Consider the following 20,847-nt stretch of genomic DNA (forward strand, 5'->3'; position numbering starts at 1 on the left):
CATTCAAGCATCTGGCATTATCATTATTTACATGGTTCATGTAAATCGTACCTACCCTTTCCTGACTTTATATAACTCTAATAATCCACTTAATTGAGTTTAAGCAGTTAATTATTTGAAGGGACATCTCTCAGTGATATAAATTGACACAGAAATATGATCTGTACCCTCTAAGCTCTTAGCAGGTAAATTTTAAAAAAAGAAAGCTGTAATACAGTACTTGCAAGTACTTTTTTCCTAAGCAATTAAGACAATTTCCAAGTTGTCCTGATGGGACAATAGTTCAAAAGCTGTAAATCTTGAGTAGTTTTAAGCAGACAGTAAGGAATTCTTGGATCAAACAAGTTTGAAAATTATTCCTTACTTAAGGAATCTAAGAGGTTTCCAAAGTACATCAGCATATTAAAAGCTCTAAGAGGCCCTGTAGGAAAGGAATCTGTTCACCTTTGATTAAAATTGAGTAATTATTCTCCAAAGCTAATTTTCTATTATCATTAGTATGAAAACTAACTATATCTTAAGCCATTGATTATTCATACTGTTTTGGGACTCTTGAGTTTGTAGAAGATGTTTTAGGGTACATAAGGAAGACTAGTTGGCAGTGATTTTCAACCTAGTTTCAAGTACAACACTTTTTAAAAATTGGATTTGTGTATTGACGTTTATATAAAATATCCTTGATTTGAAAAAAATCATTTTTTCTGCCTCAGTTGACCCCAGATGCTAAGATAACTTCTTCTAATAAAATAACACTTTATGTTTGTAGCTGGCTGTGTAGATTTTGATGATTTTTAGGCCCACATTAATTTCATCTGATCACTATAACAACTCTGAAATTTGAAGTGGGGTATTGTTTTCTAACTTACAGATAAGGGCAAGAAATATATATCATCTCTTTCAAGTATTAATCCTTTGCTCCCATGCTATGCTATTTTACAAATACCATAAGAAGTAATTAAACAGTTATTTCTCTCTATGAGTGATAATGAGTCCATTTTTCATATAGCATAAAGTTGACCTATGTATTGTTATAGTACAATAGCTCTGTTTATACCAGAGATTTCCTAAAGTGTTTAAATTATTTTCTGTTAATCCCCCTAACAACCCATTGACAAAATAAAGTTATATTTAATAGTCTTACAATGCTTTTTGTTATATTCTACCAATTTTACAGTGTCTTTTAAAAAATAACTTAAGCAAAATGATTCCTCATATTCCTTTAATCTTAACAATGAAAGCTTTTAACTCTGCTATGTTATTAGTTGTGTTATTATATTTTGTTAGTCAAATGTGGGATTGGTCCTCATGCAACCAGATATCTTGTCGGTGGTGCATGTTTCTTGAAAATTAAAGCAGTGACCAACTGCTCAAATTTGGAGTCGTTGCTTGCATAAAATTGCTCAGCAGTGCTTAACCAGATCTAGTTACCAATTAAAACCTTACAAATTGGTAGACTTTTCTGGAGTTGATGTGGCTTTAAGTCACTGACTCTTTCTTTCTGGTAAAATGATTCAAGAAGGAGATGGCCTGAGCTATGAAATAAACACTTATTTGGATATTTTTTGCATTTCAACCTGACTTAACCAACAATAAAAACTTTGAGTTTTAATTCACTCAACAGGTTAAATAATTTACTTGTATTTATAAAGCAGGTAATAATAAAATTATATACCCCATAGCCTTTGTCATTTTCTCACAAAAGTATCTGTCTCCTTAAATAAATATATGGAATACCTTTGATCATACTTCACATAGAATTTTTTTAATGGCATGAATTTTCATTTTCTTTAAAAAATAACATTTTTATGAAGTTTAAACAGATAAAGGGAAGAATATACAGTATTTGCTCTCTATTAAAGCTATTTGGAAAGATAATATTCAAAAAATCATAAAAAGAAAGTACAGTTGTTCTTTATACAGAGTAATTATAAAACTTCACTTGTGACTTATACCAAGAAAATTGTCTAGAGTTTATCATATGTCACCTAAAGTTATTAGCAAAGATTTTTCTTTTCTAGCTATTTGAATGTTTTAAATGACTAGAAAATAGTTATTAGTCAATCCCTTAGGGCTCTCTGTTTTAAAAATGACAGTTTTTTTTTAAAAAAGAGCTCTCTAGAAACCTTTGATACTAATTCCCTTCCTTCCATCCTAAACTATACACCACCAACTAAAATAAATCTGGACCATAAAATTTTGAAATTGACAAATATTTAACTATGTCCTTGGGTGAAGTGTTCCAGGAAAACTAAGAAATTATCTTTGGTTGTAACCTAAAGATAACTTATCAAATCATTTACTGGCCTTAGCCTTGTTGTAATATAATACAGTGAAACTGCAATGTCCATACATACTTCCTATGAAATATTTATCAGTTTGACAAAACTGCAGTAAAGTCGATGTATTGTGGTTTATATTCATTCTCAATAGTTTCATTAGGAACTACTGACGTAAATTGTCAGTGTTTTTACCACAGATCCTTACAAATATATCTAAAATTCTGGCCAAAGAAACTTTATTTTTAAATGCATATACTTAGTTACCATTTTATTTTAAAAGCTTGAAGTTAATTTTTCTTTGAGAGAAAAATTGTTTGCCTATGTGCGATTGTTTATACTGTTACTGTAGCTCAGACCTGATCTGTGACCAATATTCTGCTGACCCTGGAGAATGCAGGATTGCAGGCTCCTTTTAGGGCTTTCATAGAAGTGATTCAGCTTGAGGTCTTTGTGCATTTGCAGGAGATGTGAGTCACACTCCCCAACTTTGATTCCCTATATCTATATTGCCCTTTGGAGGAAGCACAGTGGAGGGGCTTTTCCTAGATTTACCACATTGTAAACTTGGATGTTTTCGGTCCTGGCATTGTCAGCTGACTCTTAGCCAAGCTGTAGGGGGTACCTAACCATATGGTGTGTTTTCACTGTAACAAGTTCTAAAGCTAAAAACTGGCTATCTCACTTTCCCTAGGGCGCCATAGAGGCACCATATGATTATGCCACCCACTGCTTATTTCTTCACAGCGAGCCAACACCAGAAGAACACATAATACTGTGTTGCTTCTGAGGTCTTATGAATTGGGAGAGTACAGGTCCACCTTATCATCCTTTTCTTACATACAAAATATTTTATTTTTGGTAAGCTACTGGATTATGCAGACCAAATACAGTATATGACTAATACCATAGACCTTAAAATACCTATATCTTTTAATAACATGATCTTTGGAGGAGAGAGAGAGAAACCCAGTGCTGTAAAAATAAAGTTCAGAACCCATTCACTCAAACCTATTTACTGTTTATCATTGAAGCTAATTCTATGAATGGTGTATATTCTCTTGTTCATGCATTTCATTTTTTTTTAACATCTTTATTGGAGTATAACTGCTTTACAATGTTGTGTTAGTTTCTGCTGTAAAACAAAGTGAATATATGTATGCATATATCCCCATATCCCCTCCCTCTTGTGCCTCCCTCCCACCCTCCCTATCCCACTCCTCTAGGTCGTCACAAAGCATCGAGCTGATCTCCCTGTACTATGCGGCTGCTTCCCACTAGCTATCTATTTTACGTTTGGTAGTGTATATATGTCCATGCCACTGTCTCACTTTGTCCCAGCTTACCCTTCCCCCCTCCCCGTATCCTCAAGTCCATTCTCTAGTAGGTCTGTGTCTTTATTCCCATCTTGCCCCTAAGTTCTTCATGACCGTTTTTTGTGTGTTTTTTTTTTTTAGATTCCATATATATGTGTTAGCATACGGTATTTGTTTTTCTCTTTCTGACTTACTGCACTCTGTGTGACAGACTCTAGGTCCATCCACCTCACTACAAATAACTCAGTTTCGTTTCTTTTTATGGCTGAGTAATATTCCATTGTATATATGTGCCACATCTTCTTTATCCATTCATCTGTCGATGGACACTTAGGTTGCTTCCATGTCCTGGCTGTTGTAAATAGTGCTGCAGTGAACACTGTGGTACATAACTCTTTTTGAATTATGGTTTTCTCAGGATTTATGCCCAGTAGTGGGATTGCTGGGCCCTATGGTAGTTCTATTTTTAGTTTTTTTAGGAACCTCCATACTGTTCTCCATAGTGGCTGTATCAATTTACATTCCCACCAACAGTGCAAGAGGGTTCCCTTTTCTCCACACCCTCTCCAGCATTTATTGTTTGCAGACTTTTTGATGATGGCCATTCTGACCGGTGTGAGGTGATACCTCATTGTAGTTTTGATTTGCATTTCTCTAATGATTCGTGATGCTGAGCATCCTTTCATGTGTGTGTTGGCAATCTGTATATCTTCTTTGGAGAAATGTCTATTTAGGGTCTTGTGCCCATTTTTTGATTGGGTTGTTTCTTTTTTTGATACTGAGCTGCATGAACTGCTTGTATATTTTGGAGACTAATCCTTTGTCAGTTGCTTCATTTGCAAATATTTTCTCCCATTCTGAGGATTGTCTTTTCGTCTTGTTTATGGTTTCCCATGCATTTCTTTAAGTAAACTTTGCATTATCTGTCACAAAATACTGAGATTCTATGTGTTTTATTTTTGGTAGATTTCAAGAAATTCTGAACTGCTTGTTCCAGAATCGAGAAGAAATCAGGCAAGAATATCTGAAGTTAGAAATGTTACTTAAAGAAAATGAACTTAAATCATTCTATCAACAACAGTGCCATAAGCAAATAGAAATGATGTGCTCTGAAGACAAAGTAGAAAAGGTATTTAACAACTTTATCCTTAAATTGTAGAGAATGTAAAAACATGGGGACTTATAATTCTAGAAATTTGATAGGCGATGTTGCTTAATCACCCATTCTCTACAAATCCCTAGAAATGCTAGAGGAAATGTAGAAGACATTGTTTTAAATGTATAGTTAAGCCTACAAGAAAAAAAATTCCTAGGTGTGAGAAACAAAAAGGAAACAAAACCCCTAAAATCTCAGTTATGACTGTTGCTTCTGTGAGGATGATGGAATGCTTAACAGGTAGGTAACACACTCAGGGAGAGTTGGGTACCAACATGGGGCAGTGAGAACAGTCCACCCCAGATGCAGGCAGTAGTTTACAACTTAGACCAATGGGAGGTTTTTTTCCTCCCCAGGGAAGAATATTTTGTCACTGACATTGTTACAGTTTCCACTGCATCAGTGCTAAAAAAAAAACCAGATCAACTTTTAATCAGTTTTATTATTTAATGTAGTAGTGCACTGCCCTTCCCCTTCACACACACAGACCACTTTCACAACCCTGCTTGATGTACACCACTACTTAGGTAAGGGGCCCGAGGGAGACAGGGAGTTAGAAATGACAGTCCCCACATAAAGCCAGGAATCTCAGAGACCTTCACTCTTCATATTGGAAATACAGCAGGAGAAAACATTTTACCAACTAGCACAGGAAAACAAGGAACCAAGCCTAGGGTAAGAAAAAAAAGTCTCATTTGAAGACTGTCATTATAGATATACTTTTCACTACAGATTTTCATTATAGATTATACTTTTATAATCCATGTGTTTTATTTAGCAAATCCCTAAAGTGAGACATTAGCACAGAAAATGGTATCAGAGCAGTGATAATCTATAGGAAACTGAGCAGAGGCAAAGCAGAATCAGCCTAGTGAAACAGATCCTCAATTCAAACCACTAATTAGAGCTCACTGTCCAAACTTACAAAACCCATGAAACAATCCTCCACAAGCAAGTCAGCAGAGTTAGCAAATATGACAGAATCCCCCAAACGTCAGATACTATAGCAATCTGATAAAACCTATAAAAATGAATAAAGTCATCAAAGAAGGACTTAACAATAAAGGAATCAAAGAAAAAAAGAACATACATATATGAGAAGAAAACAAATGACACTTCCAGAAAGTAAAGATTTATTTACTGAAACTTAAAATTTCAGTTTATAGGTACAATACTAGACAATGTTTTAAATACTTCACGTACATTAACTCATTTAATTCTCAGAAAATCCTGTGGGCTATGTGATATTATTGTCCTTGTAATTAAGATGAGGAAACCAAGGCACAGAGAAGTCATTCTGCCAAAGGTTACCCAGCTCATAGAGTAAGAGCTATGATTTGAACTCAAGCCAGCTGATTCCAGATCCTGAGCTCTTATCCCTTTCCTTTTATGCATGTTAGCTATAGCTAAAGAGAGAATTAAAGAACTGGGAGATCTGAGTAAATCACACCACATACAGGATAAAAAGATAGATGTGAACAAGATGTTGCTATTTGAAAGATAGACTAGAAAGTCATGCATTCATCTAATAGATATTCTGAAGGAGATACATTAGTGCAAAAGAACAAAGGATAATGTGCAAAGTCTAAGGCTCAGAATTTTCTAGGACTATTAAGATGTGAATAAGATGTAAATTCAAGAAACATGAGTTCTAAGCAGGATAAAAGAATGTATACGTGGAGGTGTGCAACTCCAGAGCACCAAAGATCAGAAAAATAAACATTTTGAAAATACTGGATTTCCCCCAGTTTGGTGTTCATTGATGATAAGGTTAATTGCATTTTTAAGTACTATTTTATACTTAGTAGTATAGTGCTTTAAGAAACTAACATTTTAGGTTTTTGTCAGCCTATGAAATGGGAAAGATGTGATATGCTAAGAAATTAATCATAAAGTATTAATAAATATATCATGACTATGAATTTATAAGTAGCTATTAAGCTGTATTATCAAAATTAGTAATTTATTTACCGAATATGCATTTATTATGCCTTATTGAAGCTATCTTTGTTTTAAACCACTTTATTGATATATATGATTGATGTATGAAGAAACCCATAAATATTTAATATAGACAACTTGACGGGTTTGGTGATAAATATATACTAGTGAAACCATCACCATAATCTATGCTATAAGCCTGTACCTTACCTCCTAAAGTTTCCTCCCACCCTCTTTATTAGTAGTAGTATTATATTAATAACAACACTTAACATGAGACCTACCCTCTTAGCCATTTTTAAGTATACAACAATAGACTATCATTCAGCTTTTAAAAAAGAAGAAAATTCTACCAATTGCAACAACGTAGATGAACCTGGAGGACATGCTAAGTGAAATAAGCCAGACACAGAGGGACAAATTTTACATGATACCATTTATATGAAAAATCTAAAATCGTCAAACTCAGAAGTAGAATCAGATGGTGGTTGCCAGAGGCTGTGCGGAAGGCGAAACCAGGAAGTATTAGTCAAAGAGTACAAAGTTTTAGTTATACAAGACAAATAAACCCTAGAGATCTACTTTTGTACAGCATAGGGCCTATAGTTCATAATGTATTGAATACTGAAAATTTCTTTTTGATTTTGTTTATCAAATGCATTTAAAATATTCCTCACATCCTTTTAAGGCAGAAGAAAAATAGAATTTATATCTTTATTTGAAATTTGTTGCTGTAGTTGTACTTTAACTTTCTTGAACTGCAAAATTGTTGCCAGTATTTTTGATGACCTTCATGACTTCCAAATAACAGAATATCTCATAGAATTAATATATCAGTTTGTTGTTGTGAAATCCTTTCATATGTTTGTTAAATGGAATTCTGAAATACTGCTATATTTACCTATTCTAAAAGTTGTATGTATTATCTCAATTAGTTGCATTTATTATAGAGTTATTTTCAGTGGGGATAATAATTCTCTATTTTGTGTAGGTATCCATTAAATAAATATCAATTATCTGAAAGTGCAATTACCTGATTTATCTCTTGAAAAAAGGCAAGAAATTCAGTCATGGAAAACTGCTAGTGACTTAATATCTCAACTTTTAACAACAGCTTGTTTTGAACACTTTTGTTTATATGCAGAGCATTGTGCTAGACACAATAGAGGTTAAAAAAAGTATAAGACAATATATGTACTTCAGTAATTTATAAGCTAGTTGGAGCAATAAACTGATATAAAAATGACACAGCACTATATGATTGTGATGTAAGGAGTAGAGCAATAATAAAAACAGCTAATATTATTGAGCATTAACTACGTGCCAGACACTTTTCAAAGTCCTTTGCATGGGTTAATTCATTTAGTATTTATAACAAGCCTATGAGGTAGATCCTGTATTATCACCATTTGTGAGCAACAGAGATACTGAGAATTAAAGTAAGCTGTCTAGAGTTATACACCTAATTAATGTGGTTGAACCAATATTAAACTCTGGATGTTTGGCCTCAGTCTGCACTTTTAATCATTCTGCTATACTATAAGTACTTTAAGTGCTATAGCCATTCAAAGGAGAAAACAGTGGCTTCCAGTTGTTGTGGTGGAGAAAGGCTTCCTAGTGGAGAGATGAGATTTATACTGGGCGTTGCATGAGAATATTAGTGGGCAAAGAATAAAAGGAATAGTGTATTCAAATGAGGACACCAGTTTGACCAGAGCACAGCATATTTGTAGGTCAGTGTATGTGGAAGTACATAACTATACTCTCAACACTTCCTGCCAATTCCCACTGCTTTACCCATAGCAGATATCATTGATTGATTACAGCACTCTTTCTCTCTGAATCTGAAGTTGCCAGAGTTAACCACTATAAATAGATTGGAAATGGCACATGATATAAGACATATTTTGCCATATTGGGAATTAGTCAATTCCAGATAGAATAAAAGGCCAAATTGTGGAAGCTTTGGTTGCCAAGAATTACATGGTCTATTTGTGTAGTCAAAAGGCAGTCTTTGAAGCAAATGAGTAGTGTATTATCAGAGCTTAGAATCAGATTACCATTTTTTGAACATTAGAATATTAGTACAATTAGTAAGTTTGGTCTATTTAATCCCAAGCTAATTTAAATCATGGTTATTTTAGCCTGTTTTACTTACCCCATTGAATTGTGAATGTGCATGCTTGGAAACATTAAGACATAGAGTAAGGAAATGGCTTTGGCTGGTTTCTGTAATTTTTTTCTGTTTTCATCTTTATTCTGCTTTTTTCACCCCACTTGTCTTTTCTGATATCTCACTTTTGGTCATTTCAATCCATGTTCCAATTCTTATAGCTATTCTTATGAGACTAAGAATAGCTAAGTCTAATAGCTAATGAGACTTACCTAAGCAATGAGAATAAAACCTCTTAAGTTTATTGGTTGTAAACTATTGAAAAACATAGAAAGGCATCTAGAGGCTGAGTTTGTTCTCACAGAAGTGTCAAACTATAGTTTTACTAAACTGCTTGCTAGGTCAAGGAATTTTATATTTGTCTTGGACCCTCTCTGAAGAGGTTTACTCTCATAATTGCTGAAAGAATCTCACTGATTAAGCTATAAATGGTTCTTGAGTATGGACTCTGAGAACAGTATTAAAGTGAAGTTCCGGGGTAATTTTATAGTCATATAAAGATAATACACAAATTATTTTCAGTGAAATAATCAGTTTACCGTGTTAGCAGTCAGTTCTTTTGCACAAAGCAATAATAATACCTAAATTTTAGAATTTCATGCTTATTCTCACTCGAGACCTTTTGTGTTATTCTGGAGATTTTGTTAATAAAATATGTAAAGCTTTTTTGAAACTTTAATGGGAAACAATTAACTTTAATGTCAGGGTTTAACATACATATTTTAGAATTTATTTCCAAACACTTACTTGGTATTTATTTCAGAACAGTAATTCAATAAGAATTACCCTGATGGAAAATGTCCGCATGGAGAACCATCATACAGTCTACATTTGATGAACATTAGAAGTACAAACTCAAAAAACATACCTTCTGGGATTTTTAGTCAGGATCTTTTGGTATTAAATATTGACTGCCATCAGACCCGCAGATCATGTCCTGCCCTGGTTTCTAAGAGTACCTACAACATTTTTAAACATTAAAGGAAAATAAAGGTAGTTTGATATAATGCCTTCCTTCAGGCAGGTACAATACTTTTATGTTCATTTTTCAAATAAGGTGACTGAAGAGCCACTGAGATTGACTTGCCTAAGTTTTCACACCTGCTGAATAGCAGAAGAAAGTCAAGAAGCCACATATCCTACCTTCTGTTGGATACCAGTGGCTCTAAACTTTTCAGGTTTCAGGACCCCTTTCTGCTTTAAAGTAAAATATTAGGACCCCAAAGAGCTTTTGTTTATGTGGATTTCATCTACCAATATTCTATTAGAAATTTAAACTGAAATTTACAAAAATACATTATGTATTAGCTAACTTAAGAACAATCAATTACCCATTGCATGACAACGTAACACTTTAATGAAAAATAACTAATTATTTTCTAAAACAAAAAGAGGTAGTGAGAAGAGTGACATTATTACCTATTTTTGCAAATTTCTTTAATGGCTGGCTTTTCCTCAAAATGTCAACTTACCTTTTATAAAAGATAATAAGGAAGTAGAACTTAATCTCCTAAAGAGAGTAGGTTTTTAATCAAGTTCAAATGTAGTTCCTGCTCCTTTCTTCATTTTTTTTTTCCATTTTTCTTTTTTTTTCATAGGATGTGTTCATCCCTACTTCTAAAAGCAGCTACAAGTGCTTGTTCTAATCTTTGGGGATCTGTTGTCTCAGGTCCAGCTATCACATCTGATGATTACTGAGTTTAGTGTCTTTTGGAAAATAGTCCAAAGAAGTCAAGCTGTTATGGCCCATGATAGTGTGCAAGACCCTTGGGGTAAAAAACCAGAAGGCCAGTTTTGATCTCAATTCATGTGTAGGTAAAACACCAAAAATATTTGGACTATCCAGTATGTGTCCTGAACCAACCATCAGGCGAGATCAGATGTTTATGACACCTGGATATAAGCTGTCTTTTCTTTCATTGGCAACAGCCAATCTAAAGGCCTTGTAGACAAAACCACAACAATAGAATACTTTACTTCTTCACATCTTTCAAACTGAAGGAAAGACAAGAGCAGGACATGTATCTATTTTGTTTTGAGTAAGGAAATCATGAGATTTATCAGGCCTCACATGAACTTTTCAAATGCAACATTTAAAGGAATGTATTTTGGCAAAAAAAAAAAAAAAGTGATAGTCTTCAATTTGGCCATTGTATTTCTTAAAGTCATAAACTCTCAACATGTAATTTTATAAAAATGACTCAACTCAATTTCCTGTTTTCCTGCAAGCAGTAGTTGTGAGATTTCAAAGGGGAAATAGCTTTAAGTACAAAAGTATAGCCTAATTTAATAGACAACAATAGCACACTTAAAAGGAAATATACTACTGTACTAATATCACATACATCACGTATCATAAAAGGTTGACTATTAAATGCATTATTTTTCAGGCCACTTGCAAAAGAGATCATAGACTCGCAATGTTGAAAACTCGCCGCTGCTACCTGGAGAAGAAAAAGGAAGAGGAACTGAAGCAATTTGATGAGAATACTAATTGGCTCCATCGTGTGGAAACTGAAATGGGACTCTTAGGTCAAAATGGTCATATTCCAAAGGTACATATGTGTTTGTAGATTCAGATTTATTTTCTAAGAACTGAGTTCCTTAAACCCATTGTCTTTGTTATTGAGTAAATACCTTTCATAAGACAACTTTTGGTCCATCTCCCGGAGATTTGACTCATTTTACTGTTTTTAACTGAATATACCTTCTGCCTCCCTGATTACCTATTAGATTTGCCTTTCTTGTACTTTCAGAAGGGTAAAGTTACTTTTAAATGTTATTCTTAAGTGATTGCATCCTTTTATGAGGAACTCTTAAGTTAGAATGAAGTAATTCTATTTCAGACTGTACTTGAGGTTTCATCATGTAGGTAATTTAAGTTTGTTTTAATACTTGATATTTTGTGCAAAAATAGTTTTAAATGTGGTCAGCATTATTTGTATTATAGCTAAAGAAAGCCAGTTTGAAAGCCGTATGCATTTATTTTTATGTACTAAACTGAAGATATTCCACCTAGAATGGCAAAAGTTTATATTTATAAAGAGTAGCGATGGGTAATGATGGTTAATGGCTGAATCAGATCATAATTGTGTTCAGCTACAATGTTACAGATAGTTTTCTCCCTTAACAATAGTAAGCTACAGAAGTATGCAGTTCATTCCTAATAAAGTACCTCCCAAATGTCTTCAGTGTCATCATTATACTTTTCTTTTCATAGTTGTGATAACACTATTCCATCTTTAGTCTTGAGTTCACACTTAGGCCAGAAGAGGAATGAAAGAAAGGGGAGAGAGATATCTGTATTGGGAAAGCAAAAACTTTTCCAGAAATCCCTAACAGACATATCTGAATTGACTAGAATTGTCACGTGGCTATCCCTAGATACAGGGGAATCTGGAAGGGTGAGTGTTTTGCTGGACATATTATCATCCTGAATAAAATTAGAGTTCTCTTAATAAGAAAGAAGGGGCAAATTAATATGGAATAAGCAGCTAGCAAACAAACTGCTACAAAGTAACTAATTTTGATCTCTAAATACCTAATACTTTAAAAGAACAACTTTTTTATACTCTTTTTTTTTAAAGGAAGAGTATCTAAAGTCTTTAATTTGATGATGCTCTTCTGAAAGTCTATATTATGTATCAGCTCTGAAATCTTAAAATTTCTAGAAAAGCATTAAACTGAAAATAAATACAGGTGAAATGGAGTATAAAATATTCAGTACAAATGAATGCAGCTAGTGACTGTTAATATTCAAAGGTATCAATTTTTTGTTATAATTTAAAGATATTAACCAATGCATCATAACTAGGAAAATCGATATAAGTGTCCATCCTTTTAACACTGAAGCTCAGACTGAAGGGAGAGGAGACTAGCAGGAGTAGTGAATGATGACAGTACAAGGTAGTAGAATTGGAGCAGTGAGCAACAGATACCTTGTTTCCTAAGAAGAGGGCCAAGGATAAACAGAGACTGAATAGTTCTTTAGTGTGGAAATTCATTGAGGGCCAACCAACAGTTTAATCGACACTCAGCAGTCCTAGAAGCCTTCACAATATCTTGATGAAAGTATGCCAGCCAGTTAGTTCAGTAGATTGGGAATTAAATGTAGTACAAAGCATACTTTAATGAGATTTTATAACTTAACTTAATTGACAAAGCACTTTAGAATATTAATATTCCCTATAGCAAGAATGTAACTATTGGATAGAGGATAGACACTAGAGTTGAAGTGGTTGGTAATTCCATTATTTGATAGTTGTGTTGAATACTAACTCTAATAGTTGTGTTGAATACTAATTCTAACACTAACCATATAACTTGGGGCAAGTTGTTTAACTTCACTGTCTTAACTTCTCATCTTTAAAATATATTTAAGGCATTATGAACTTAAATAAAATGCTGTATGCAAAGGCCTAGCACCACTTAATACATAACGAGTGGTTGATAAATAATAGTTTAATATTCTAGGCCACAACATCATAGACATCAATAACCAAAGAAAGGTGTGCACAAAAGGAACACAGCAGCATTAGCTGTATTATAAAATACATTTGCTATTTTTCCTCCAGAACAGTGTTTCTGACCTTTTTGGGTCATAGATGCCTTTGAGAATCTGATTAAAGAGCTATATATAGATCTTCTCCTAGATGGACGATTGTTGGGGGGGGGGGTCACATTCATACAATTTTACTTTTTTTTTTTTTTTTGGTCATTTTTTCCATTAATACAACATTAAGAATATCTGCTCTAGAAGAAAACTAAAGCGCACTTATTTTAAAATGCCATATTCCTCTTAAGATTACGTAATGGACATATTTACATGACTTAAAAGGAATAAGCAAAAAAAACAATGATTAATCAGTAATCTATAATAGGGATTAACTAGGCTTTCAAACGGTAACGTCTGAAATTCCATGCTTGATCTGAGAATCTAAAGCTGTAGAGGCCCATCATAGAATGCAACAGCCTCCATCAAAGTACCTGTCAGGGTCCCCAAGCCACAGTCTGGATATGTTTTCAGAGAAGACAGCTGATATCCTGGCCAAACGAGTGTTTCTCACTCAGTGCGCAAGAGCTGTTTCTCTTGAAAAGGTAGCAGATATTGAATGTTTATAGTAGTTTTTGGTTTGTTTCACTTATATTTGTCATGTTTCACTTATTTGTTAGAGACTATGTATATCTAAAGAAGTCTTATTCTCAAGGTGATCATTGTCAAAATGACATAAAATAACAAGTATTTTTGTTAGTTTTGTTTACTATTACTTACGGCCATGATGTTCTAATAGAATATTTAGCCATTCTAGTGAGCAAAAACTTTCTCATGAAGGGTCTAAAAAATGTTTTTGGCATATGGTAAAATATAACATAAATTTTACCAGTGTACAGTTCAAGTGGCATTATATTCATAAAAAGAATTAATAGATATACATTTTAAAATGTTATTTTCATCTCTCAATAGCCTTGCTTAATTTACATTATACTTATAATCTAGTACATTTGTGTAATCAACAATCTAAAATATAGCCCAACTCCAACTAGAGGAGTACTTAAGAACTTTTTAATATTAAAAGAAGCAAAAACATCAATTGTAGCTATTTACTAGTTTGCCTTTGTTTTCCCATATTTTTAAATTAAATTTAAATTTTAAATTAAAAAATTAAATTCCCAATTTTTAAAATGGTTCAGTATTCTTTTTAGTAATATTATTATTGCTATTTTTTTTTGGCTACTTAGTAGCATTTATAAAGTTAATATTGTTCAGGTTATTTTCAATAAATTTAAATTTTTTCACCATGGTCAAATCTAATTTTTCTAATAATCTGTCTTCTATTACTCTTTTAAGCAGGACTTTTCACACCTGAATATGAATCTGGAATTGATTTTTAAATTCTTGTTTTTTAATGCATTTTATTATGAATACTTTGAAAAAATTACAATTAAAGCTGTTTCCATTCCCATCACCCTAATCCCACTCTCAGTTTTTTTTTCCTGTGGATATTTTCACAGCTGAAACAGTTATCTATGTATAAGCCATTATTTCTTACATAAACAAACTGAGACATAACTTTGTGAAAAGATTTATCCACAGTTGTACAACTCTGGACAGAGATCCAGTACTGCGACTTTCAAATTGCTGCCCTTTTTTCTGTACCCTCCTGCATTATCTACCTCTTAACCTCACGAATTTATCCACTTCTCTGTATCTCCCCTGCCACTACCCTAATTCAGACTCCCAGCCCCCATTATTGGACTGGTACATTTGACCTTTATGCTTCCATTCGTATTCTACTGCAATTCATTCTCTCTACTGCAAGCAAAATGAGCTTTCTAAAAGTAACTCCGATCATATCACTCTTCAGTACTTTCTCCCTAATGTAAACTCTGTTACGATTTCCCAGGTCTGGCATGGCACCTGAAGACCTTTCACATTTTATATATTACCTCTCACTATATTCTTACTTCAGCTATTACTAACCTCCCCGTAGCTCTCATAATAGGCTATGCGCTTCCAATCAGATTCAGTCATTAGTGTATCAAAACAAGAAAAAGATTCATATTGTAACTTTGTTTCTCAAAGACAACAAACTAGCCAAGAACAATTATTGAGTAAAATAATTATACAGTCAAGGCTTGTCTCTTTAAGAGTGGTGCAAGAAGATAAAACAATAAGATTAACAGAGGGAGTAAATAAAGAAGGGTTTTTTTTTTTTTTTAAGAGAAAAGGTGGAATATTTGACAAACATGGTCATACTTTTAGGGTCGTTGAATTTTTTGACTGGAAAAGACTAAAGAGATCATCTAGGCAAGCTCTTAAATTTTAGTCAAGTAAACTGATATGCATAAAGACCATATTTTGGGTTCCAGGTAGCATGTGTGTCATAGTTGAGCCATCTCTAAAATCACCTGATTCATAGGCCAGTGCTCTAACCGTATCATCCTGACTCCCTAAAGAGAGTTTGCTCTAAAATACTTGCTGTTTTTCTTGAAATATAATTATGAATCATGTGAATAAACAACCCCCAACTTTACTATATCTCAGACACATAGAATTACATTGTTTCCCTGTCATAGTGCCCGCCACTAGCTTAGGAAGTATTACAGAAAAGAAAAAGAAAAAAATAACTTTAAGCTTACAGAGAATCAGTGGCCAACTGCAGGTTGGGAAGGAGTATTGAAAACCTAAAATGGATTATGGGAATTATCTGTAGGAAGTATCTAGGCACAGCTCCCCTGCTTATAGGATTTTTGTCTCAGCCCCTTACAATGTCCAAAATATTTCACTCCGTTTTATTTTATTAACTAAAATTTTTCCAATTTAAGATTCTGAGAATGCTACTGGATTATTACCATTCATACTTTAGTGTATCCACTTAGCTGACGTTTTCCATACTTAAGGTTTAGTAGATTTGAGAAAAGATAAGTAATTTTAGGTGGTAGATTAGAGAACATTTGGGCATATGCACATAAGGGAGCCTACGAAAACTTTTTTACACTTTTGGCCTAGAATGAAGCTTATACCAAGACTGGGTGAAGGTAAGAATTTTTTTTTTTTTTTTTGGCCACACCTCGCGACATGTGGGATCTTAACTCCCCAACCAGGGATCAAACCTATGCCCCCTGCTGTGGAAACATGGAACCCCAACCACTGGACTGCCAGGGAATTTCCCAAGAGATTTTTTTTGCGGTACGCGGGCGCCTCACTGTTGTGGCCTCTCCTGTTGCGGAGCACAGGCTCCGGACGCGCAGGCTCAGCGGCTATGGCTCACGGGCCCAGCCGCTCCACGGCATGCGGGATCTTCCCGGACCGGGGCACGAACCCGTGCCCCCTGCATCGGCAGGCGGACTCTCAACCACTGCGCCACCAGGGAAGCCCCCCCAAGAGATTTTTATTGTATGAAACTTTTATTGTATTGACATAGCCCCTGTCCTGGTGGTATACCTTACATTCTAATATGGAGAATCTACGAACAAATAAATAAATGGAATTGTTACTAATCAATGCTATGGCAGAAACTATCAGGGGTGGAGAATGTCCATCTTTAAATGTGAAGCTTAGGAAAAGCCTCCCTGAAGAAATGACATTTAAGCAAAAATGGGCCATATTCATGTACTTTCAAAGTATTATGAACAAGTTGGATAGACCAAGAAACTGTCACTATAGTAAAATTTGTTCTGAGTTCCTGATGTTCAGTTTCTGAGGAAATTTGAAACTTGTAAGTCATAGACCACCTGTACCAGAACACTTGTTTTTCAAATTGTTCCTAAACATACCACTTCATATTTTTAAGAATTAAAACTATTGACACCAATATAAAATAAGTTTTATTAAAATTGATTTAATTTTAACATTTTTAAATGAATCTGAGGTATAGTGTGTCTTGTTTTCCCCAGGAACTCAATAAAGAACTTCATTGCCACCATTTGCACCTCCAGAACAAAGATTTGAAAGCACAAATTAAACATATGATGGATCTAGCTTGTCTTCAAGAACAGCAACACAGGCAGACGGAGGCGTAAGTACATGGATTTACCTGTTCTAAAAATTTTAATACTATAGACCTAAGGAACCTGAAGCATAGAAGTTTAGTTTTCCATTGCCAGAAAATTTAATTTTATCCAGTACAAGGTACATATTTTTTATTAAGTGTCTGCCAGCATCAGAAATCATGCAGAGTTAGAAAACACCGAGAAAGTATAAAGGATGTTGTTCTTCTCCTCTAAGTTTTTATAGTGCTTTATAGTTTTGAAAACATTTTTTAATTTATTATTTTTATGTAATATATGTCATGTAATACAAAATTTCAAAGATGCCTCTACAGTGAAAGAGTCTGTCTTCTACCTGTCCTCTAGCCATCCTTGTCCCCTCCTAGAAACTACTACTATTAATACCAACTGAATTTTTAAGTAGACAGTTTTTAAGCATTCGTAATTCCAGAATGATTTTTTGCTATCATTAAAATGAAGTTATTAAAAGTGTATATTTTTTAACATCATGTCCCAAGTTTTACGTGATGCTATAGTAGCTCTTTCATGCTCTCTCTACTAACTCAGTAGTAACACCTTTTAATTTTTGAAACGTAATAGTAAAAAAGTATAACTTGATCTTTTATTTTTATTACCTTGGATATGTCAGTCAACTCCTTAGGTGTCACTTTCATGCTCTGTAAAAATGAGAAATTTATTTCTCTAAGGGCTTTCTGCCAATCTGAAATTCTACTGGAGTTCTTCTAGTGTTCTCAAATAACTGGTAATTAATTTTCCATACTTTTAATTTAAAGGAAATTATATTAGCATAGTTATTTTTTAAAAGAATAAGAAAAAGGGAAGGAAAAACTTTAGGGAAATATTATCCTGTGGATAGAAGCTCACCCCATACTTTCTATATTTATACCTAGAGCATACATTGAACATTCATTTACTTGTACTCACACCACCTGCAAGAGTTAAAGTTATCAAAGAAACATTAATTTATTTTGACCATACTGTATTTGATATACCATACAAATAGATTAATATATTTAAGATACATTTTTGCCTCAAAATGGGCAAAAAGATTTCTAACTTTGAAAATTGGTGAACCAGAGCATTACAGAGGCAATACAATATAGTAGAAAGAGTATGAGTTTTAGAGTTGGTCTTGAATTCTAGTTTATATGAGCACTATAACCTTGCGTAAATTATTTTACCTCACTAACCCTTAGTTTTCTTATATGTTAAATTATACTTTCCTTATAACAATTTTAAAAGGATTAAATAACAAAAAATAATGGGTGTGATGAACTGTCTTAGCCTGAGCTTATAGAGTGGAAACAAACAAAAAAGAAAAGATTTAGTATATATTCAGAGTGCTGAAAGAAAAAAATTTTCAACCAGTAAGACTACCTCGCAAAGTTATCATTCAGAGTTGAAGAAGAAATAAAAGAGTTTTCCACACAAGCAAGAGCTAAAGGAGTTCATCAATCACTTATAAAGCTAGTATGAAGGTTGAAAGAAGAAAGTAGTAAAAATAACTAACTACAATAATTCCTTAAGGAATACACAAGATAAAAAGATATAAAATATAACGTCAAAAACATAAAATGTGGTGGGGGATGAAAACGTAGACCTTCAGAATGCATTCGAATTTAAGTGGCTACCAGCTTTAAATAGACTGTTATAAATTTGTTGTTATATGTAAGCCTCATGGAAACTTCCAAGCAAAAACCTATAGTAGAGGGCTTCCCTGGTGGCGCAGTGGTTGAGAGTCCACCTGCCGATGCAGGGGACACAGGTTCATGCCCCAGTCCGGGAAGATCCCACATGCCACAGAGCGGCTGGGCCCGTGAGCCATGGCCGCTGAGCCTGCGCGTCCAGAGCCTGTGCTCCGCAACGGGAGAGGCCACGACAGTGAGAGGCCCTCGTACCACAAAAAAACCTAGCGTAGGTGCACAAAAAATAATAAGAAAGGAATTAAGCATGCCACTAAAGACAGTCATCAAACCACAAAGGAAGAGAACAAGAGAAGAAAGGAACGGAGGAACTACCAAACAGCCAAAAAAGAATTAATAAAATGGCAGTAAGTACATACCTGTTAATAATTATTTTACATGTAAATGTACTAAATGCTCCAGTCGAAAGACAGAGTGGCTGAATGGATATAAAAACAAGCCCCATCTATATGCTGCCTACAAGAGACTCATTTCAGACATAAAGACAATTCACGGACTGAAAGTTAAGGGATGGAAAAAGGTATCCCATGCAAATGGAAACCAAAAGAAAGCTGGGGTAGCTATACTTATATCAGACAAAATAGGTTTTAAAACAAAGACTGTAATAAGAGACAAAGATCAGCATTACATAATGATAAAGGAGGTCAATCCAACAAGAGGATATAACATTTGTAAATATTTATGCACCTGACATAGGAGAACCTAAATATATAAAGCAAATATTAATAGACATAATGAGAAATAGACAGCAATACAGTAAGAATAAGGGACTTTAATACCACACTCACATCAATGGATGGGTCATCCAGACAGAAAATCAGTAAGGAAACATCTTCCTTAAACAACATGTTACAGTAGACAAACTTTACAGATATATAAAGAACATTCCATACAAAAGCCACTGAATATACATTCTTCTAAACTGCACATGTGACATTCTCCAGGATAGATCATATCTTAGGCCACAAAATAAGTCTTAACAGATCTAAGAAGACTGAAATCATATTAAGCATATTTTCTGACCACAGTGGTATAAAACTAGAAATGATTCCAAAAAGAAAACTGGAAATTTTACAAACAAGTGATTAAACAACATGCTACTGAACAACCAGTTCATCAAAGAAGAAATCAAAAGCAAAATCAAAAAATAGACAAACAGAAAAACAAGAATAAAGCCCAAAGTTAGTAGTAGGAAGGAAATAGCACAGCTTGGAGCAGAAATAAGTGAAATAGAGACTAAAATACAACAGAAAAGATCAATGAAACCAAGAGCTGCTTCTTTGAAAAGATAAAATTGACAAACCTTTATCTAGACTCATGCAGAAAAACAGAGAGAAGTCTCAGATAAATAAAATCAGAAGTAAAAGTGGAGATGTTACAACTGATACTACACAAATACAAAGGATCCTTAGAGACTACTACAATTATATAGCAACAAATTGGACAACCTAGAAATGGATAAATTGCTAGAAATATACAACCTACCAAGACTAAATCATGAAGAAATAAGAAATCTGAACAGACCAATTACTAGTAAGGAGATTGAATTAGTACTTAAAAACGTTCCTACAAGCAAAAGTTCAGGACCAGATGGCTTTACTGGTTAATTCTATCAAACATTCAAAGAAAAGTTAATACCAATTCTTCTCAAACTCTTTCAATTAAAAAATAGAAGAGGAGGGAACACTTCCAAACTCATTTATAGGCTAGCATTACCCTGACACCAAAGCCAGACAAGGATAGAACAAGAGAAGAAAATTTCAGGCCAATA

At 33.9% G+C, this 20,847-nt stretch overlaps 1 protein-coding gene across 3 annotated transcripts in view; it reads left to right on the forward strand.

The window, feature by feature from the left end:
- KIF18A (kinesin family member 18A) overlaps nucleotides 1–20,847 on the forward strand; it is a 79,990-nt gene that overhangs the window by 22,412 nt on the left and 36,731 nt on the right. For all 3 annotated transcript variants that reach the window (XM_067749548.1, XM_067749547.1, XM_067749549.1), the window contains 3 exons: nucleotides 4,559–4,721; nucleotides 11,253–11,417; nucleotides 17,260–17,381. In XM_067749548.1, coding sequence (XP_067605649.1) covers nucleotides 4,559–4,721; nucleotides 11,253–11,417; nucleotides 17,260–17,381 — 450 coding nt within the window. The remainder of the gene's footprint in view (nucleotides 1–4,558; nucleotides 4,722–11,252; nucleotides 11,418–17,259; nucleotides 17,382–20,847) is intronic.

The sequence above is a fragment of the Pseudorca crassidens genome, chromosome 9, assembly GCF_039906515.1.
Source record: "Pseudorca crassidens isolate mPseCra1 chromosome 9, mPseCra1.hap1, whole genome shotgun sequence".
NCBI classification, from domain to species: Eukaryota; Metazoa; Chordata; class Mammalia; order Artiodactyla; family Delphinidae; genus Pseudorca; species Pseudorca crassidens.